The sequence below is a fragment of the Periplaneta americana genome, chromosome 11 (genome assembly GCF_040183065.1).
Source record: "Periplaneta americana isolate PAMFEO1 chromosome 11, P.americana_PAMFEO1_priV1, whole genome shotgun sequence".
NCBI lineage: Eukaryota > Metazoa > Arthropoda > Insecta > Blattodea > Blattidae > Periplaneta > Periplaneta americana.
The window spans coordinates 53,363,261-53,383,207 of record NC_091127.1 but is presented as its reverse complement, the minus strand read 5'-3'; the positions used below and the strand labels follow the sequence as shown (position 1 = coordinate 53,383,207).

At 34.0% G+C, this 19,947-nt stretch overlaps 1 protein-coding gene across 12 annotated transcripts in view; it reads right to left on the bottom strand.

The window, feature by feature from the left end:
- Nucleotides 1-7,663: 7,663 nt before the first annotated feature.
- Nucleotides 7,664-19,947, bottom strand: part of MRP (Multidrug-Resistance like Protein 1) — a 246,098-nt gene continuing 233,814 nt past the window's right edge. For all 12 annotated transcript variants that reach the window (XM_069839445.1, XM_069839446.1, XM_069839447.1 and 9 more), the window contains exons 30-33: nt 18,396-18,587; nt 17,996-18,110; nt 15,307-15,386; nt 7,664-11,912 (exon numbers count right to left, since the gene is read on the bottom strand). In XM_069839445.1, coding sequence (XP_069695546.1) covers nt 11,801-11,912; nt 15,307-15,386; nt 17,996-18,110; nt 18,396-18,587 — 499 coding nt within the window. In that variant the 3' untranslated portion in view covers nt 7,664-11,800. The remainder of the gene's footprint in view (nt 11,913-15,306; nt 15,387-17,995; nt 18,111-18,395; nt 18,588-19,947) is intronic.

Below are 19,947 nucleotides of genomic sequence, written 5' to 3'. Positions count from 1 at the left end.
AGAGATCGTCCCTCATTTACGCAATTTTAATTTAATGTTGTTTTATTTAATATTTCAGTATCAATATGACCGCTTTTACAATTGAGGAAGAGTTATAATGAAAGATGCGCGTCACCGCGTTTCTGATTCGTGAATGGACGGTTGTTTAGTAAGTCTATGTGAATGGATGACGTCCAACTTTTCTTATACATGCATGGTTGAACGTATTTCATTCTAATTTTTATTGTTTTCGATAATTTAACGTCCATCTGTCCAATTTTAATGTAGCCTATGTTCTCCTCCTAGTTATGAAGGTTAAAAGTGGAAACTTTGGCAAATATCAGTCAAAGTGTGTAGATTTGTATAGAATACATACATATATACATACATAGCCACAGACTTTTATATACTGTATAAGAGGAAGACGTGAGGTGGAGCGCCGTCTTGCATGAAAACAATGTTTTCGTTTTCATGATTCTGTAACGCTAGTATTGCAAAGTCTTGCAACATCTGAAAATATCGCTGCCCGGTTAAAGTCACTGTTTTTGTTTGTCCATTTTCAATTTCTTCATAGAAAATACGGTCCTATTATGAAATGTGACGTAAAACCACACCAGACAGAACCTTGATATCATGTAATTATATAATTGTATTCGGATTATAATTGTGTTCGGATTATCTTTTGCCCATATCCTGCAATTATGAGTGTTAACACCTCCGTTCAATTCGAAATGTGCCTCATCTGTCCATTTCTCAACCTATGTAACGTTCGATATCTTCCCAATGCATATGCATTTTGTCTATTGCATTCGTAATAGCATTGAAGGAGGCCAATTCGAACTCGTAAAGGCAAAACCATTGTAAAAATTATTAAAATTACTCTCCTGTCTGTATTCTTAACAAGTGCAGTAGCGTGCAAATTAATCCGAACAACGTAATTACTTATGCAAAAACACTCAAACGGGATTAAAAAAAAAAAGGATCTAAGACATACCTCAGTTATCTATGTGGCCTCCCTTGTTCCTTGCTCTGAGACGATTTGGCATGGATTCCACTAATTTCCCACAAATATTCTTCATTTCTTCATCGCGAAACCATACACCAATGAGGGCAGAAATCATCTTCTCCTTTGTAGAACAATCCATTTTTTGCATTCTTCTTTTGCAAATTGACCACAAGTTCACAATGGGGTTGATGTCGGGTGAGTTGCCTGGCCAGGGGAGTAACTGAATATTCTTCTTGTTCAAGAATTCTGTAGTTTTTCGAGACGTATGGCATGGTGCCAGGTCTTGTTGGAACACACCTCTGCCATGCGGAAATGATTTTTGCAGCTGGGGTACGATTCTGGTTTCCAATAAGTGAATATATTTGTCAGAATTCATCATTCCCTTGATAGATATTAATGCTCCAGGTCCTTCATGTGTAAAACAACCCCAAAACATTACTTTAGGGGGGTATTTGGGTGCTTGTTGGAGATGAGCTGCTGTTACTTTTTCGGATCCTTTCCGTACGTAAGAAACACGGTGGCCGTGGACCTCGAAATGAGACTCATCGGAAAAAAGTACATTCTTCCAGTCATTCACTGTCCAGTGTTGATGTAATTTTGCCCACATTAAGCGTCTTAGCAGTTGCTTCTTAATAGGCTTACGAGCCCTTCGTCCAGCTTCCAAAAGCCTACGCCGCACTGTTGTGACGTGAATATTCGCCCCAGTGGTAGCCATTAACTCGCGGGTTAAGTCGACAGCAGTTAGTCTAGGATTTAATTTACTTTTCCTGACAATTAAACGATCATATGCAGGTGAAGTCTTCCTTTTCCGGCCACAGTTTCCTTTTTTCTGGGGTGTGATGGATCCAGTCTCCCTGTATCGTTTTATGATAGGCCAAACCGATGTGACATTCTGTAGTAATTTGCCTCTGTGTCATAGAAGAATGGTCTGCTAATGTTATAATTTTAGACCGTTTTCGTGGAGTTGTATCCATTTGTGAAGACGACAGAATGTACGCAGGATTGCAGTATTAAGTCTTCAACACAACTGAAATGCTTATAAGTACAAAACGACAGGCAAAATGTCACATATTATTAAAAAAAAAATAATGACAGACCTTCAACAATGGAATTACACGTACTACAGATGTCAATTAAAGCGGTATGAGCAGCTGTGAGGCCAACAATGACAGAAAATGTAAAAATATGTCGTGTTCGGATTAATTTGCACGCTACTGTATTGTTTATACAAGCGTGACACAGTTACCATACCAACGAAACACGCATCGATTAAAAAAAAAACTAAACCTTCTAAGTATACTATGGTACCTACACGAAACCAAACTGCTGATATATGTACATAAGATACAACTGTTTCAAAATGGAAACTTGCTTTTGAATAACCTTAATACATAGGTATTGACATAAAAGAGCAGTGAAAGTAATAGACAGTAGTAGGAAGTGAGAAGAAACAGAGGAAAAGAGTAGGTAAAAGATAAAAAATCTTTATTCCTCACTCGTTCACTTCTATAACGCCGTAAGACACGAGTTAATGCTGTTAATGCATAACTGATATGTGAAAATCTCCGCGTAAGTATATGTACAAAGATTGTGCAAATTAAAAATAATTAAAACACATTTTTTATTGATGGCACAAGGGTTGATAAACAAGTATATAAAAATATATATCCCCTGGAACAACAATAAATAATCCAATAAAGCAATAACGACATACTGTATATACCGTTGCTTACGAGATTATACAAGCTGGCGCATAGCGCTTGAAATACGGGTCTAAAGTGGCTCTCTTGTAATGCCAATTCCGCCGCTTAGAGCACTGTTCGTTCCTAGATATTCATAGCAGAACACTTAAATGACATTGACATTTGGGACATTTAAAGGACTCACCATTGCTTATTAAATGGTTCGTACAATAATTTATGGTCAATAGACGTAATTTCAAAACTTCTACGTCTCAATTATATTAACGAATGGCTGTCATTTTTTATATTAAAAGATATTACATATTATAAACTAAGGTACTACCTTCCTGTTGTTCAATTCATACACCGTACCTTTTCTGAAATAATGAAAGAAATTTAATATATTTTACATGAACACTGTAGTCTACCCTTTTCACGTATTTATTATATTATTATTATTATTATTATTATTATTATTATTATTATTATTATTCCAATTAATTAAGATACTGTATTATCTTCCATTTGCCCGACTTCATAATTTAATCATTTGTAAGTGGACCTAACTTATCCCTTTCTTTTTTAAAAATATATTGACGTTGAAGTGTTATGATTTTTACTAATGCAAACAGCAGTCACAATACATGATTAGTAAAATTGTTTGATTTTTCTTGCACACCTTGCAGTGGTGAAATAAATATCTAATAGGCCTGCTGATTAACCTGTAGTGGATAATAATAACAAATGCTATGATATTTTAGTGTGTGTAAACAGTTTTTAAATTAGGAGTTGGAATTAAATTAGTTAGGAAGTTAGTCTGCAATATATGTGATTAGAAAATGGTTTTCGAATTTGACCATTTTCCAAAACAATAGAATTTTGCCGCCCATAGGCACATCTGCTCTCCCCGATCCCCATTTCATTTTTAGTAATGTCTGCATCTCGCTCCCCTGAGCTGTTTTCTCTCGTCACTCATGATGTCAATTTAATGAAAACATAAAGTAAAAATCTTCGGTACACCATGCAGTGTACTTCATCACAACGAATAATTGTAGTAATTATTATTTATTTATTACTCGTAGTGTCGAAATAATATTTGATTTGGCTTGGAGGATGAGGGGAGTACGTTACACTAAACTCGGCATGCTCAGCATTAAAATCGCATTGCTGCGTATGTTGTATCCTAAATAATGCAAATCGTATAATGTGTCATTATTTAGCAGTTATAATTAACCATCGTCGTGGAATATTTCACCACTATAAATGATGGTAAATCATACTATTTTCCTCGAATAACGCTGCTGACTGTCTTAAGGCAAGACAAACTAAGAACTATAGCCTACTAGTTTAATGATGATGATGATGATGATGATGATGATGATAATAATAATAATAATAATAATAATAATAATAATAATAATATTGTCTGAAAGTAGAAGACACCGGTAGTTCACTTTTTAGCAATTATAACAAATTAGAGGGAACAAAATCTGAAGGAAAAACACGGAACTAAAAACAAACAACTTGCCAAAGTAATTAATGAACCGGATGAACAGTGTAGTCTGGAAGCAAAATTTTTAATTGAACAAATTCAGACTTTCGGGAAACAAAATTGTGAATTCCATTAAATGACGCTGAAAATCTGCATACTGATATTTAACTAGTCCTCAATAAATCTCAAATAAGACTGTAATATGCTTGTTATGTTTATAATCTTCGTACTCTATCAGTAATGCAAAATTAATCAAAGAATTTTCATGATACACAATGCTTAATCATTTAATTGGACTGCGAGGCGAACCTAGTGGCAGAAATTGTCATGACGCTCACAGACCCACTCTCGGTCGTGCTATGCGTCAGCTTGTATATAATCTCGTAAGCAACGGTATATATTTATGCGCTATAATGAAGTCGTTTCGCGGATAATGCTATTGTAAAGGCCTGCTGCAAATATTTACTTTTGTCTTATTATGTTGGACATCATAATGAACAATAAACAATTATGCAATACCGGCATGTAAGGATATAGTACACTTACGAATGAACGTCTATTTGAAAGGTTACGTTACATTATCGCTTACCTTGTTATTCGCTGACAGTATCGCTTTTCTGTTGTTGATGTTCCTCCGCTGTATGATTTTGGTTTTAATGTCTGTTTTCCATAACCTGTATACACTTGACTGATAATTGTGAAAAAAAGTAGGTAATATATCATTCGAAGTTGTTTTTCCTTGAGATTTTAATTTTCGTAAATAGTGACACTTCAGAAGAATGAACGGTCTTTTAGTTTCGCAAATTCTATGCTTTCTCTACTGTTTCACATTCTTATATTTCGCCTATGGATGTTATTTCACTGGCACTGAAGAACTCATTGACATATTCGGTCCATCCATTTCGAAGCACTGCTGACATTCCATTTGGTATACTTGTCATTCCACTGTAGGGCCTACTCTACTGAATGCTTTCTAATGTTGAAATCAAACGAAACAATTTAGGAATAAATGACGCCATATTGTAGGCCTACGTGGTAAAAGCGCAATCTATTTTCGATTAATTGAATTACTTAAAAGTATGTACAGTAATAGCACAGTCACGAAATTGAAACTTAATGACAAAATTTGTATTTTCTCTTCACATACTTATTGTTGTAGAATCTTATCGAGTTAATATAAGGAAATTAATATTCTCTTTTGCCTTATTATTACGTATATATCCAGCCTCCAGCAGAACCTAATATTTGCCTTAACTCAAAATGATTGCACGAGTAGAATCCTTTTAATATAGCACGTAAAATACGAAAGAGACTTCTTTTCCCCTTTTACAACATTGTTGACCATCAGTATATCTGAGTGTTGCTTTGGTGTGACGTTTTAGTATCGTAATTTAACAAGTGCAAGTGTGCAAGCATGAGTGTGTGTGAATTGCAGAATATTAATTTTATTTTTCTCAACTTTCCCTTGCAGAGAAGATTGATGTAATGAAGTGAGATTAAATGGTCGTCCGTTACCCGACTTAAATCTTATTCAAGCTTCACCCAGCCGAAATAGTGCATATATGTAAGGAAGTATAACAATGAAATTTACGCTAAGCATTTGTGGTTACGTGGATGTGAACAAAAAATATTCTGTATTTTGTTTTCCTTGCCTCCTCTTCGATGGTGATACTGCAAAGACTAGGAGTGGTGGGTACCGGAGTGGTGTGACAGATTTAGGACATTTGCTCCTAAAAATTAAAAATCACGAATCTTCGCTGTCTCACCTAAAAAAATGTTGTTTCATTGGCAATGTTAGGCAAAACTAAGTGAAGCGAACAGAACAAACATTCTCAAACATAATCAAGAAAAGAGAAAAAATCGTGAAATTATTAAAAAATATTGATTTTGTGGTCAATATGAGCTTCCCCTTAGGGGACATCATGAAAAACCGATTAGAAGAACCCTGGTGTATTTCGTGGGTTGCTACAGTTTGTGCGTAATCTAAACAAGCTTCTCAAAAATAATTTGGAACATGCCATTGTTTAAAGGTAGTTCTAAAACAATTCAGAATGAACTGGTAGATTGCATGTTGAGTGTCTGCCGATCTGAAATTCAGACTGAAATCGATGGTATTAGTTTTTTTTAGCGATTATGGCAAATGATGCCACAAACATCTCCCAACTAAGTCAGGAAGTTTTGATTTTTCGATATGCAGTGCATTTATTTTTGTCCTATACCTTTAGTAATGATATCAAGAAGTGAAATTTGTATGTACCAAAATCTACTGCAGCTCCTCTAATCCACAAATTCTCGAGCCGCCACTGGAGAGGCAACTAATACTGTAAGTTCCAGTACTTAATTTGACAAGAGACTGAGTGAATCCTGTGGCTGTTCTTGAAAGTTCTGGCAACAATAAAAATCCCGCCACCACTTGGGATTGAACCTGGGATCTTCAAATCTGCTGTCAGTTGCTTTACAAACTGAGATACCTGACCACTATTATCTGGTGGAGGCCTGGGCATAAAAGGGAAGAGAAAGGAGCTACTCCCACCCATGTCTTTTCCACTTACACTGCTTTAGAAACAAACACACAGTAAGGCATTATGCGTCAGTGGTGGATTTTAGGCGACCAGCAAGAGCAGAAAGCTATGATGCTCCTGTATACAATCCGTCACTCAGCAATATTTGCCTTCCTGGCTACTCGTATCAGTCCAAAACATAACTGTCTCAGCTGGGGAAGATGGAGTGGGGAGTTTAGGGGTCATCTGAAGTGGCTCAATTGAGTTATAGCACCCAGGCCTGATCTGGTGGGATGCTAGCAATAATAGAAAAAAGTCTCCAACACAAAATACCGTTGGAGTTTAAACATAAATGAAGAAAATTTTAAGGTCACTGCATACATATATTTGGACAGTGTAGTAAGGAGTATGCCCTTAGGGCTCATTGCTTACGACCAACAACTGGACCACAATACCATTTAGCAGATTTCCAATATAGAACAAGCCTCAAATGAGAAGGCTAACATGATCACAGATCATGATGCTTATGGCAGCTTGTCCAAGTGCTAACGCACTAAGAAACTTGGGTCTTGTAATGTATAGCTAGATAAGACTAATGCAGATAACACAATCATATTGGTGGCTTTTACAGTTAACAACGAAGTTCAACATTGTGCAGTTGGTTTAGTTGCTTTAGAACACTCACACACATGAGTAACTCTCTCTTTTTACACCTTTTACTCTCGTAAATACAAGTCCATAATTCTGGGAGAAAAAAAAAGCGCGCACGCACGCACGCACGCACGCACGCACGCACACACACACACACACACACACACACACACACACACACGCGAATAAAATGGTCTGAACGAATTCATTAAAATTTGAAACGCATTTTGAAATCTTTGAATTTATTTTTTCGTAATTACTAAAATCTTTCATAACTATGGAAAATTAGAAATTACATGGATGAACAAGGATGAAATATGGCAACAGTAATAAGAAATTATTTCTAAGGACATAGTTATAAATAATATAGTGCATATTTTATTGTTATAATAATTAGCATACCACGGTACAAAGTACTTTTTTAACCACAGTTTCAAGAATTACAACAGGAATTAAAAAATGGCAGTTTGGTAACCTAACAAGTCCAGAATTAGCAGTACTGAGATTCATGTCAGAGAACTATTCTATATAGGCACTTACTTTACAGGTTGCTCAGAAATGTATGAATGTAACAGCAAAAAATTACATATTAATACATTTTAAAACACCCTGTATATTTTCAATCTTAAGTCTCACAAACTCTTTCGTTTAAACTTATTACAAGACTTGTAGAAACAACTGGTATTATCTATATTAAACATAAAAATGTTTATTTTTTCTTCCCACATAAAAGTTAAGTAAAAATACCATCACCAAATTTGAATGACATTTCCAATCAGAAATGGGCATACGAGAGTATATCATTTTGATTCTAAGTACATATAATTAATTATAAGTACTGATGGACTTCTGTGATGCTGTGAGAAATCTTTCTGAAAATCTGCACTTCACATTAAAATTATGAGTACATTCTTAAAAGGCAAGAAAGAATACATAAATAACACAGTGAGAATACATTGTTTTAATACGAGAGTCATACACAATTATTTCTATATGATTGCGATCTTTAAGTGATGTAAGAGTGCAGTATTTTTCAGTCATTTCTTTGATTGTAATGTTCAAAATTACATACAAATTAAATACCTTCATGACAAATGTTACTCGTACATAAGCAACATTTTTACTTAATTTATGAACATAAACTAAAATGTATACTAGAAATAATGTGAACTAGTTTTAAGTTACATTATGATTATTTATTACAGAAGCTCCAACATAATTGCATTTATTTTACTGTTGGCTGTAAAAACAAATTCTGTATCATGGTGAATGACTGAAAATTTGTATTTAGAACATGCATATAAGAATATAAAAATTTATCGATTCAACAATTTGAGTTTTCCATTATTTGAAGAAAATTGTTAAGATGAAGAATAATAATACTGGATAAACGAATAAATTTTGCAAATGGAACAATTTTTTGACTTAATTATTGTAGTTATTCAAGAATGTATACCTGAGTACCTTCATGATCCCAGATCTGGATAAAGAAATAAATTCAACGACACTGAGAACAGAAATTAAAGACCGTTATTTGTATCAAATAAATTACATCTATAATTACCTAACTATTCAAAATGATAAGAACTTCATGTATGTTACTATCACTACTCATTTTAAAAAATAAAGAAATTGTGGATAATAAAAGAATGAAGACTGAAAATGAGACGGTTTGTAAAAGGCGAGTTGATAATGTAGTGTAATTGTTAAGTAAAAAGGTAAAGGTAAAGGTATCCCCGTAACATGCCATGAAGGCACTTGGGGGGCATGGAAGTAGAGCCCCATGCTTTCCATGACCTCGGCACTAGAATGAGGTGGTATGGTCGGCACCACGCTCTGACCGCCTTTTACCCCCAGGAAAGACCCGGTACTCAATTTTATAGGAGGCTGAGTGTACCTCGGGGCCGTTCTGAAAGTTTGGTAACGAGAAAAAATCCTGTCACCACCTGGGATCGAACCCCGGACCTTCCAGTCCGTAGCCAGCTGCTCTACCAACTGAGCTACCCGGCCGCCCAATTGTTAAGTACATTTTATATTAATTTACATTGTTAATTTCCTTACATCTCCTACATATTTTATTGCTGATCTTCAGTAGTAAATAATATTAGCAAAAAAATTTTGAAAAAAAAAAAAATTATACTATAAAATTTTTACTTTATACTTTCAGGTAAAATGTATAATGAACATTTAATAAGTAATCAAGGTGTAAAACTAAAAGCAATTACAACAATTTTTACTATGACAGTTTTAAATTACTCACTGAAGAAAATTTTCGTTCTAAATTGGAATGCAGTTGACGAATAATATTAACACAATTTTTTTATATAATATATTTTGCGTATTTTTAATGTTATAAATCTGTAAAAAGAAGTACATAATAAAAGTTCTTAAGTTGAAGTGCCAATCTTCTACCAGAGAAACAGCTGGCTCAATTTCTAAAGATGTTGTTTGAGTAACTTTCATTTTTAATTTGTTTACTGAAATTACGAATAATGTTACAAAGAAATGACTGTTAAATACTGTCACTGTGAAGTACAAATGTTCCGACAATAATTATTTAATAAAATTAATAATTACATTAAAAATTAAGGCAAGTAATATTTCAATTGCCAACTTAAGTAACCATACATAACAGTACTGACGTATAAAAACGTGATGTTTAATGTAACTCCTGTAATAAGACTGTACAGCAGTCACATGGGTCCAGCAATTGTGTTAAACAAATAAGAGAAATCTGAATTTATGTATTAAATCAGTTCTCTTAAAAAGAAAAAAAAAAAATGCAATGACATTTTGGAAGAATGTAACATTACTTCTCCCCCTACATCAGAAAAGTCTATTTAAGGAAGATTATTCATTTTCAGTTCACTTGCTTTAAGTAAACACAAGATGAATGTACTATTAACGTTGTATATAGCTTCATCACAATTTCTTACCCATAAACGACATCAAGTTGTGCATGTAAATCCCAAGCGACAACAAAACGGTTAATAACAACTGTCTGCAACACACATTTAAGGACTTTTATATATATAAAATATATTCCAATACCTATGGTATCGAAAAATATGCATGTACAGACCCTTCACTTTATGTATCACATCATCCATTTTGATAACAAAATCTATTTACTATCTATAAAATCTGACTTCGTAATTAACACAGATTTTAAATTACCAAGTAACAGTCGAAAAGCTGAAAGTAACTGACGATGGTAATGTACGAGTAGATTATGGGTTCTGAAATTAATTACTGTTATTACTATATATATAATTTTTTTCAATTCTTAGGAAACCGAAGATGAATGTGATCGCTACATGATTGAAATACATTGATGCTAAAAAGATGTTCAGTTCTAGACCCTGGTAATAGTAACGAATAACATAATTTATATACAAAAAACAAAAATGTCATACATTAAGATTAACTGCAGAAAACGCTGTAGATTTCCTTGAATGTTTAATATACTGTAATTTGTCTATTATTACACGAGTTCTAGAGCTTGCATAGGGCAGAATATAGGTACATTGTCCTTCTAGTGAAAATTTCATAAATCACAGTTACAAAACCAATTTTTGTTGTATATGGTTTGTGATATTGTATAACAATACCAAAACATATGAATGAGCAGGTCCCATGTTTTGTTTTAGACTCCATATACAAGCACACTCACATGTCAACCAAAGTACCTATTTTTAAACAGAGATGTAATAGTAAATTATAGTGTTAAGAGAGTATAATTAAATTTTATCCACGAGTGGAAAGTCAGGCCCCCCGAGGCGAAGCCGAGGGTGATAATTTCCATGAGTGCATAAAATCAGTTTACTCTCGTGTGCTATATTTTATACATTACTGGTATCTAAATTTAATTTTAACATTAGGCCTTTCTTTGTAATGTGTTATTTATCAACAAGTGATAAATGAATGAATGTATGATTTTATTGTTCTTAATGTGTTGGTTGTTGAGAAGAGAGTTAAACATTTTTAATGCACTGCTGTAAATAAAGTAATTGTTTAGTTTGCCAATGAAGGTAAAATAAAGTCCAGTTTAGATACCAGTCATATATAAAACATTTATTTTACAATACAAACATCTGTTTTGCTGAACATTGCCTTCATGAATGGTGGACACAAAGCACGTATGTCCATCACAATTGCATCTTACAGTGAGCTGCAACACTGGAACTACTGTCCTCTTAAATTAATCAAAATACTTTTGCTTCAATAACGTATAATTCTCACTCTCTTCCTTACACACATTTCAAGGCTTTTTAAAATGCCTGCATACATAACTTTCGGCATATTTGTACACATCGTATAGAGCATATGCTCTACAAACTATAAACATTAGCAGAACCTTAGAAAGGAACATAAAATTTCCATTCCAATACCCGGCTCATGATAACAATTACGAATCAATCTGAGAAGAGGAGTGTTCATTGGCATCACACCATGAGATCTGGAGATGTCAGCCAGACTTAGCAAGTTTTCACACTAAACCAGCATCCTTGGCCATACCATAGAATATGGATGCCCTGTTTTGCAGCAGTCCTTCTGGTGTGTCATATTCAACCAGTAGACCTCGATCTAGAACAATTACTCTGCAATAAAGAGATCACAACAAATTAGCAAAGTAATTTTCACTAGCTGATGGTTATTTCTTATAGTTGGTTATTTAACAATGCTGTATCAACTACGAGGTTATTTAGCATCGATGAGATTGGTGATAGCGAGATGAGGCAGAAAATTCGCCATAGATTACCTGGCATTCACCTTACAGTTGGGGAAAACCTCGGAAAAAACCCAACCAGGTAATCAGCCCAAGCGGGGATTGATCCCGAGCCTGAGTGCAACTTCAAACTGGCAGGCAAGCACCTTAATCGACTGAGCCACACCGGTGGCTCTGATGGTTATTTTGGCCACCATTAGATCAAGGTTTGAGGATTCAAACTATTGAATTTTTAAAGATACATAATACAAATCCGAACACTTATACAAAATCACTACTGATCGTCAGGATAAGTAAGATTATTTATAGCTCTAGGAAATTTCTGTCATTTGTTCTTGAGTTAAACCCCCCTCCCCCTCTTGCATGCCAACACACACTGCAGCGAATCTGCAGCATGGAATTACTATCATTGAAATAAAATAAACACTACTTTGCATGAAACTTACAAATTATCAACAGTAATCTCATTAGACGTTTTGATTTATCTAGAGAAAATCAAAACTCGAGTGGGATTTAATTGACTATTACACGATTAGAAGAAAGTATATAAAGATTAGAAGTAACGAAGTCAGAGGCGTACACTGGTTAAAGGGTTTGGGCTACCGCTGACCCTATTATTACACAAAATATATCTAACAATTACTTTAATTTTAATTACTATGGTAAAACTAATAATACAAAATTATTACATTATGTTATATTATAAACTTTTTCTTTTGTAATTTCCTTGGGCTACCACCGGTAGCCCGCAAAATACGCCCCTGAACGAAGTACTCCAATACAATAAAATATTAATTGACTTACGAAAATACAACTGTCTTCAAATGTATTATTGTACCATCTCAACATTACAAATATTACGCTAGATGCATGCTAGATGGCAGTAGTGTCTTTATACAGACACTGTAATGATTACTATTCAATAAATCTTAATATTAAACAATCTCTGATGTGTGACTATCCATAATATCATATAGCAGAAGTTCTTTTTATCCTCTCAGAGCAGAAGCTATAACATAACCTAACTAATATACACAAGTGTTAGAAAAGTTTTAATTAACGATGACATAAAAAATAAACACGAATAATTTTAAAAGGAATAATTATTGAATGTACAATTTTCAAATTTGAATGTGGTTGGTGGTTCAATTGATGTTATATTGGACGTGTGCGTAATAGAAGTGGAACTCGTTGATTTAGGCCTACATGGTGTATTCAACTTATTCAGAATTTCCGAATGAATAATTTTAAAAGGAATAATTATTGAATGTACAATTTTCAAATTTGAATGTGGTTGGTGGTTCAATTGATGTTATATTGGACGTGTGCATAATAGAAGTGGAACTCGTTGATTTAGGCCTACATGGTGTATTCAACTTATTCAGGATTTCTGAATGGTGCTCTTCATTTACTTGTAAATCGGATTTCAGAAGATGCATAGGTATGATCAGTGATTTTTATTAATTCTTGTTCTTGAATGCCAATGCGAGTCATATTTGAAACTGCTGTGCATCGACTGGAGTGGTTTGTAATTTTATATATATTTTTAACGTCCAGACCAGCGCAGTTTCAAATGTTGGCAAACAAAGAAACAAATGCTAGGGACGCGATAAAATTAAACTAATGCTAGGGACGCGATAAAATTGTGCGATAAGCAGCCATGATTGGTTGAATTACGTCCTTTCGTACCGTTTTATTGGTCAAAAGTAGTATGACGTAGTAAGAGTGTAATAGTCTTAATAACACAATATAATCCTTTTCAGATGGATCTTGTTTCCGTAAGAACCAATGGAAAACAAATACTTGCACAATGTATCATTTTTCTTTATTTCTCTATCAGTGGCCAGGCCACTGCTGAAAGTGAGCCCGAGTAAAATGATGGTTCTGTAGAAAAAAAAAATTACAATATTCGAACACAGTCCTCAGATTTGTGAAAATCTGTCAGCAGGTCTATGTGGTGAATTTCAATTATTCTCATGTGTTTCACAAAACATGCGAGTTAAAATCCCTGGAAATAAAACTTCTGAGAATATAGTAACAGATTTCCTGTACTCTTGCTCATTTTTAATTCTTCACAAATCTGCATACAGCAAATCTCCAGATCCCTATCACGAATATATAGTGTAAACAGTCCTTTTTTTCTGGCGGAATGCACCAGAACAGCATTCTGGCGCCTTTTTGTTTTATTTTTCATCACGAAACTGAGAAAGGTGTTAATAATGATGTTTTTAACATACATTTTTCTTTGAACTTCGCTTATACCTTCAATGTCTTGAAGTTAAAAGGAGGTTAAAAATGAGAAAATTTCCTGCACTGCAAAGCAGTCATCTCCCAGTCTCCTATAATAATCTGCACTTCCATCACCTTTTCCTCAAGAAGAAAAGCACTGAGTGTAAATATATGAGGAGCTCGGAATCAAAATGGGTTAAATCAATATTTTATCGGAAATGTGCTCCCCCCCCCCTCCCCCGAATTTGCGTTCCTTTAGAAGTGCTTCATCATCCTACACTGGACATTTGTTGCAATTCACATTTTTAGCCTGTGTAAGTCCAGCCTGAAATCAAGGATCTGATTCAGAACGTATTCTGTCCATCATCCTGAATGGATCAAACTGTGTTAAGTCCATTTTCTGCCCCCATACAATGCTACACTCCACACAAAACACTTCACTAGTCTCTTCCTTAGTTCTTTCTCCAGAGGTCCGCAGAAGGCGCTCTTTTTTCTATTAAAAGCTTCCTTTGCCATTGCTATTCTCCTTTTGACTTCTTGGCAGCAGCTCATGTTACTGCTTATAGTACACTCCAAGTATTTGAAGCGTCCACTTGCTCTACTGCATCATTTAGAATTCCCAAGTTTACCTTCTTTACTTTTCTTCCTATGACCATGGTCTTCGTCTTGTTGGCATTTATCTTCATTCCATACTGCTCACAACTGTCATTTAGCTCCAGCAGCATATCCCTTAGTATCATCTCCTCTTCTGCTAACAACGCCATATCATCAGCAAAAATAAAATCATTTCAGTCCGTAATTTCGGAACAAATCGAATTATTTTCAAAACTTCATTGAAGAATATTAGGTTTGGATAATTTTTTTGATTTTGCATACTAGTGTCATCAAATTTTGTGTATAATTCTGAATATGTTATTGCTTCCAAACCTTTAAATCCATCAGAAGTTTAGGCGCTTTTAGTTTTTCGACTCTCCTGAAAAGTTTTGATTTGTGAACATAAAGCATTTTGATTCTGAGGTCCTCATATATAAACTTACCTATTGGAGTCCATTATTGTATTTAAACGATGTGCTATTGTAAGAACTGTGCAATCTTTGAACTCGCTTCGGATTGTCCTCTGGAAAAGAAAAGAAAAATAATCACATTTACTAAAACACTAATAACATTCACATCTGTCTAAAGTTCTCTCTATGTTAGCACTATATAGAACTTTTATACTTCAGGTTCTTTACTTCTGAAGAAGAAATCAGAAACATAGTAGTTAACATGACGAAGAAATCAATAATCTTATCTGGAATGCGTGAATGGATGACTGAATGGAAAAACAAATGAATAACAAAAATTGAGAAAAAATAAAAGGTGCATGCAATTCTCTCATCCTGAACTCCAATTAATACACCTCTCATTTTAAGTTACTCCTACCTATAATCAACAGTCAACTGCAAGTTTAAAAGTGAAAATCCACGCATTCCGAGAAGATGGTTGCTGTTCTGTTGTTTCCAGACTTACAATGCATACCCAACAAGCTTTCTGCTATGAATGTTACAGTATTAGACAATGTCACACAAATGTTTGTCATAAGAACAGACTTTTCCTTACTTATTATTCTCTGTATAGTTCCCAGTCTAATTTGGCCATCTACTTGCAATATCTAAGAATAATGTCTTCAACTATATGAGTATAGCTGTTATTTTTCTGCACTTCTGGTATAAAGTACGAATACAGAATTATGTACGCCTCCAATTGGAAACTTCAGACTAAATTTTTTTATGTTAATGATATTTACATGGAGTAATTTGTCAAATGAATATAACCCCAGTCATTAAGGCAACTGGAAAAAATAAAAATATTTGAATTTTCTATGAAAACTTTTTATTTTTCTGTAGACCAAGTCACAAATATACTTTCAGTATTTGTATTTATTTCCATCATACATAAGTTAAAACCGAGGAAGGCCTCGATCTTTTAAGAGTATTATTGAAACCCATTCATTTTAGCAAAAATTATTACATTTCATGAATACTATTCCTGGATGAAATGAGTCTTAAAAACTCAAATGAACGAAATTCCTCCATACAAGACAGAGAGACAGACAGACGACATGCAGAAAATATGATATCTGTGATGTAAAAAACATGTTTTTGCGTAAATTTCTCGAAACAGATTATCTCTCTTAATTCATACAATGAGAAAAGAGCAGAAAATTCATTTTTGACAGTAATAATAAAATGTTGTAATTAACAGTGTACAGTAAAATCCCTCATATCTGGCACCCAAATAACCAGCAATACCAAAACAATGGCACTTTTGGCAAAAAAAAAAAAAAAAAGTCATTCATGCGAAAGGGAAGAAGGTGTGAGTGGTTTTCGTGGATCGCACATGCTGCATATTGTGTTTAGGCCTACTCTTTACATTCATCACGTGTGAAAACAGACTGAAAACACAGTTATGTCTCTGGAGTAGATCAGGTAGCATCAGTAAGCTGTCACTTGGGCCTTGCAAACAATGCGTAGAGATGATATCTTTAAATTTACCACTTGAACTCACCTGTTTCAAAGGGATGTTGGATAGGAATAGGATAGCATGAATTCTCTGTTCCTACAACGAGTGATAGGTAGTATAAATATATAAATAAGCACACATTAGAGATACAGTAGAACCTCTATTATCTGTGGTAAGGGGATGGACTGAACAGTTGATCGAAAAAATCAGATAATCCGTACAATGAAAGATTTCGTTATTTCCTCCATGGTCTTGTATTTAACTCGCTATGTAGTGGATGAAAAGTTCACTAATTTAAGTCTGGTTGTAAACGATGGGTTTTTAAGAGACAAGGAAGCCATTTGTAATGACTGTCTCAGAAAAGATAGGAATAAAGGAGGTCTCATGTTGTAGATTTACATACTTTTTAACACTATATCCTTGTAGTTTTTATTAAATCGCGCAGTTGTAACTCCATTCTCGTATTCTGATGCGAGATATGCCACAGTTTTTCTTTCTCAAACCATTCAATTATTTCCATTTTTTTCGATACTTAGCACAATACGTTTTCTGTTAACACCAGTGGAAGACATTTTATAGGCTATACAAATTATATTATAGAACGGAAATTTGAACAGTAGACAATGCTGTATAACGATAAAGGCTTGTAATAACACTCTCTAGCAAAAACATATGTAAAACCTACTAATATGATGTACAAAACAGTACTTCATATAAGTTATTTATTTCTGAAGAAAAAAAAAAAAAGATCGAGAAATAGACAGTCGGATAATCCGTATATCAGTTAATAGGGTGATGGATAATCGGGGTTCTACTGTATGTTAAAGAGGTTCAAATCATCAAGCGCTACTTCTTCTTCATAGTTGTGACGTTGGCTACACTGTTCCTCACGTCATGCCATTTAAAATTGTCGTAAGGTTACAAAAACTTTTAGCAGTTTTTATGCTATTAAGTATTACTGCATTACAATAATTATGAACTGATGAATGTACATTACCGTATTCAGTGTAAAAATAAACATTGTACGTATTTCAAAACTTTATTTTTAAATATCTATATGAAAATTACTAAATTTCAACTTGGAAAAAAATGTTTGTGCAGTACAGTATGTCTTTACATAACCTATAAACGTATTTTTCAATTACCAGCATTGGCTTTGTCCCACAGTTGTCGGATACGAGGAATTCTACTGTACTGTACTGTCAATAATCCATTTTTACTGACCTGAATAAGGTCATCAGTTTCCAGGTCGACAGCAGCGGTAGCCTCATCCAGGATGAGGACCTTCGTCTTTCTTAATAATGCTCTTGCCAAACAGATGAGCTGACGCTGACCCACACTGCAAGAGAAATAAATATCTTTAAGGAAACAGTACAATAAATGTAATGTGTTAATTGTAGATACATTGAAATGGAGTATGAGCAACATTATACTGACAGCAGTTTTCATGTGAGGTTTATTCAGGTACGGTACCTTTATTTTAAATTATTTTACTGAGGGGTAGCTCAAATCCCCTCTCATGACAGAAAGGGATTATTGTGCTAACCACATAATACCTCCTTCTAGTTGGAATCTACCTATATTGCAAGATACTTCAAGGAATTAATAGATCTGATATACAGACCTGAGGTTTTCGCCTCCTTCTGACACTTGATGTTCTAGAGCAGCTGGTAATCCCTTAACAAAGGCTTTCAGATGCGCATGTTCCAGAGCTCGCCACACATCCACATCAGAGTACTGGCCAAATGGATCCAGGTTAAGTCGTAATGTTCCCGAGAAGAGAACTGGATCTTGGGGAATGATTGTTAATCGAGACCTGTTGCAAAAATACGACTAAAGCATTTAGTCAAAATTAAGGAAGTAATGGTCTGGGTAGAAGCTTGAAACATTCCAAATATTCATATCTTCTCTAAAGCAATATAAAATTTAATATTAAAAGTGTCATTAATTACTTATAATTAGGGCTAGGATTTTGATGAAATTGCATCTTTTTTATAATAGGCCAAAAACATTGCTGCTTTAGTATTTATATATTATATGATAAACTGAGTGTTTTAAAACATATTTGTTAGGGCAATTTTTTGCATCTTTGCCTCTTACAACTCATAAGAGCATTTTTTGTTTTATTCGATCGTTTTTGGGGTATTTTCATTTAATTTGGCCATAAATTCCCATTATTAATCTAAAGTATTACTTATTTTCTTTGATATTATCTCTACATATTTTTTCAATTAATGCCCATTATTTTGTATATTATTTTAAACGTTTTTCTACACAAATATTGTCATTTTAACGTAGTACACCCTCACGTAATGGATCAGTCCAACCACCCCTTCAATATAGACTCTCTGTACCTGCTAGTTCCGGATAAGAGTGCCTTGTGGTGAACTACATGGAACTACATCAGGTAAAATAATTAATTAAAGTGTACTACTTAGAAAAATTATGTAAAATTAAATAAACTTGAATGTTGGTACTAGAATTTAATTTAATTAATAGTCTAAATATTAATATTCCTACTATGCCAATTATGTAAGATCAATTTTTAGGGAATTTTTAAGGGCATTTTTGAAAGATTTTTAGGTCATAAATGCATTGTTTTTAGGACATTCTTTCATGATTTATAGGTCATCAAAATCCTAGTCCTACTTATAATGCACCTTGCACCATTCAGCAACAGCATTAACATTCTTATTTTTTTAAATAATTTCAGTATTTTTTTCCTTGTATATCAAACTTAAAATATGTATTACTGAACCTGTAAAATAATCATTCAATTATATACAGGATGGACGGTAACCTCTGTACCAAAATGAAACTGATAATAGACCATGAGATATTTGAAATATCTAAATAAGTTTTTTTCTCTATAGTCCCATCGCTCTTATTTCCGGCAGCCAATCACGTTGCAGGCTGGCTACATTTAAACGTGTGGGTCTTGTGATTCGTTGCTGATGATGTTATGCACTTCCTAAGGCTCGATAAATACTTAAAATAATCACCTATCATTTTGGCTCTTTTGTTGGCGTTTGCAGAAAGCACACGAGGACATTATTTGCCATTCAATTATTTGCTCAATTACAGTGCATTTGATTTATTATCATAGGAGCTACGACATGATAATGTTTAATGGTGCGGCAAATAGATTCCTTGTCTGGTAGCTCGGCAACGAAAGA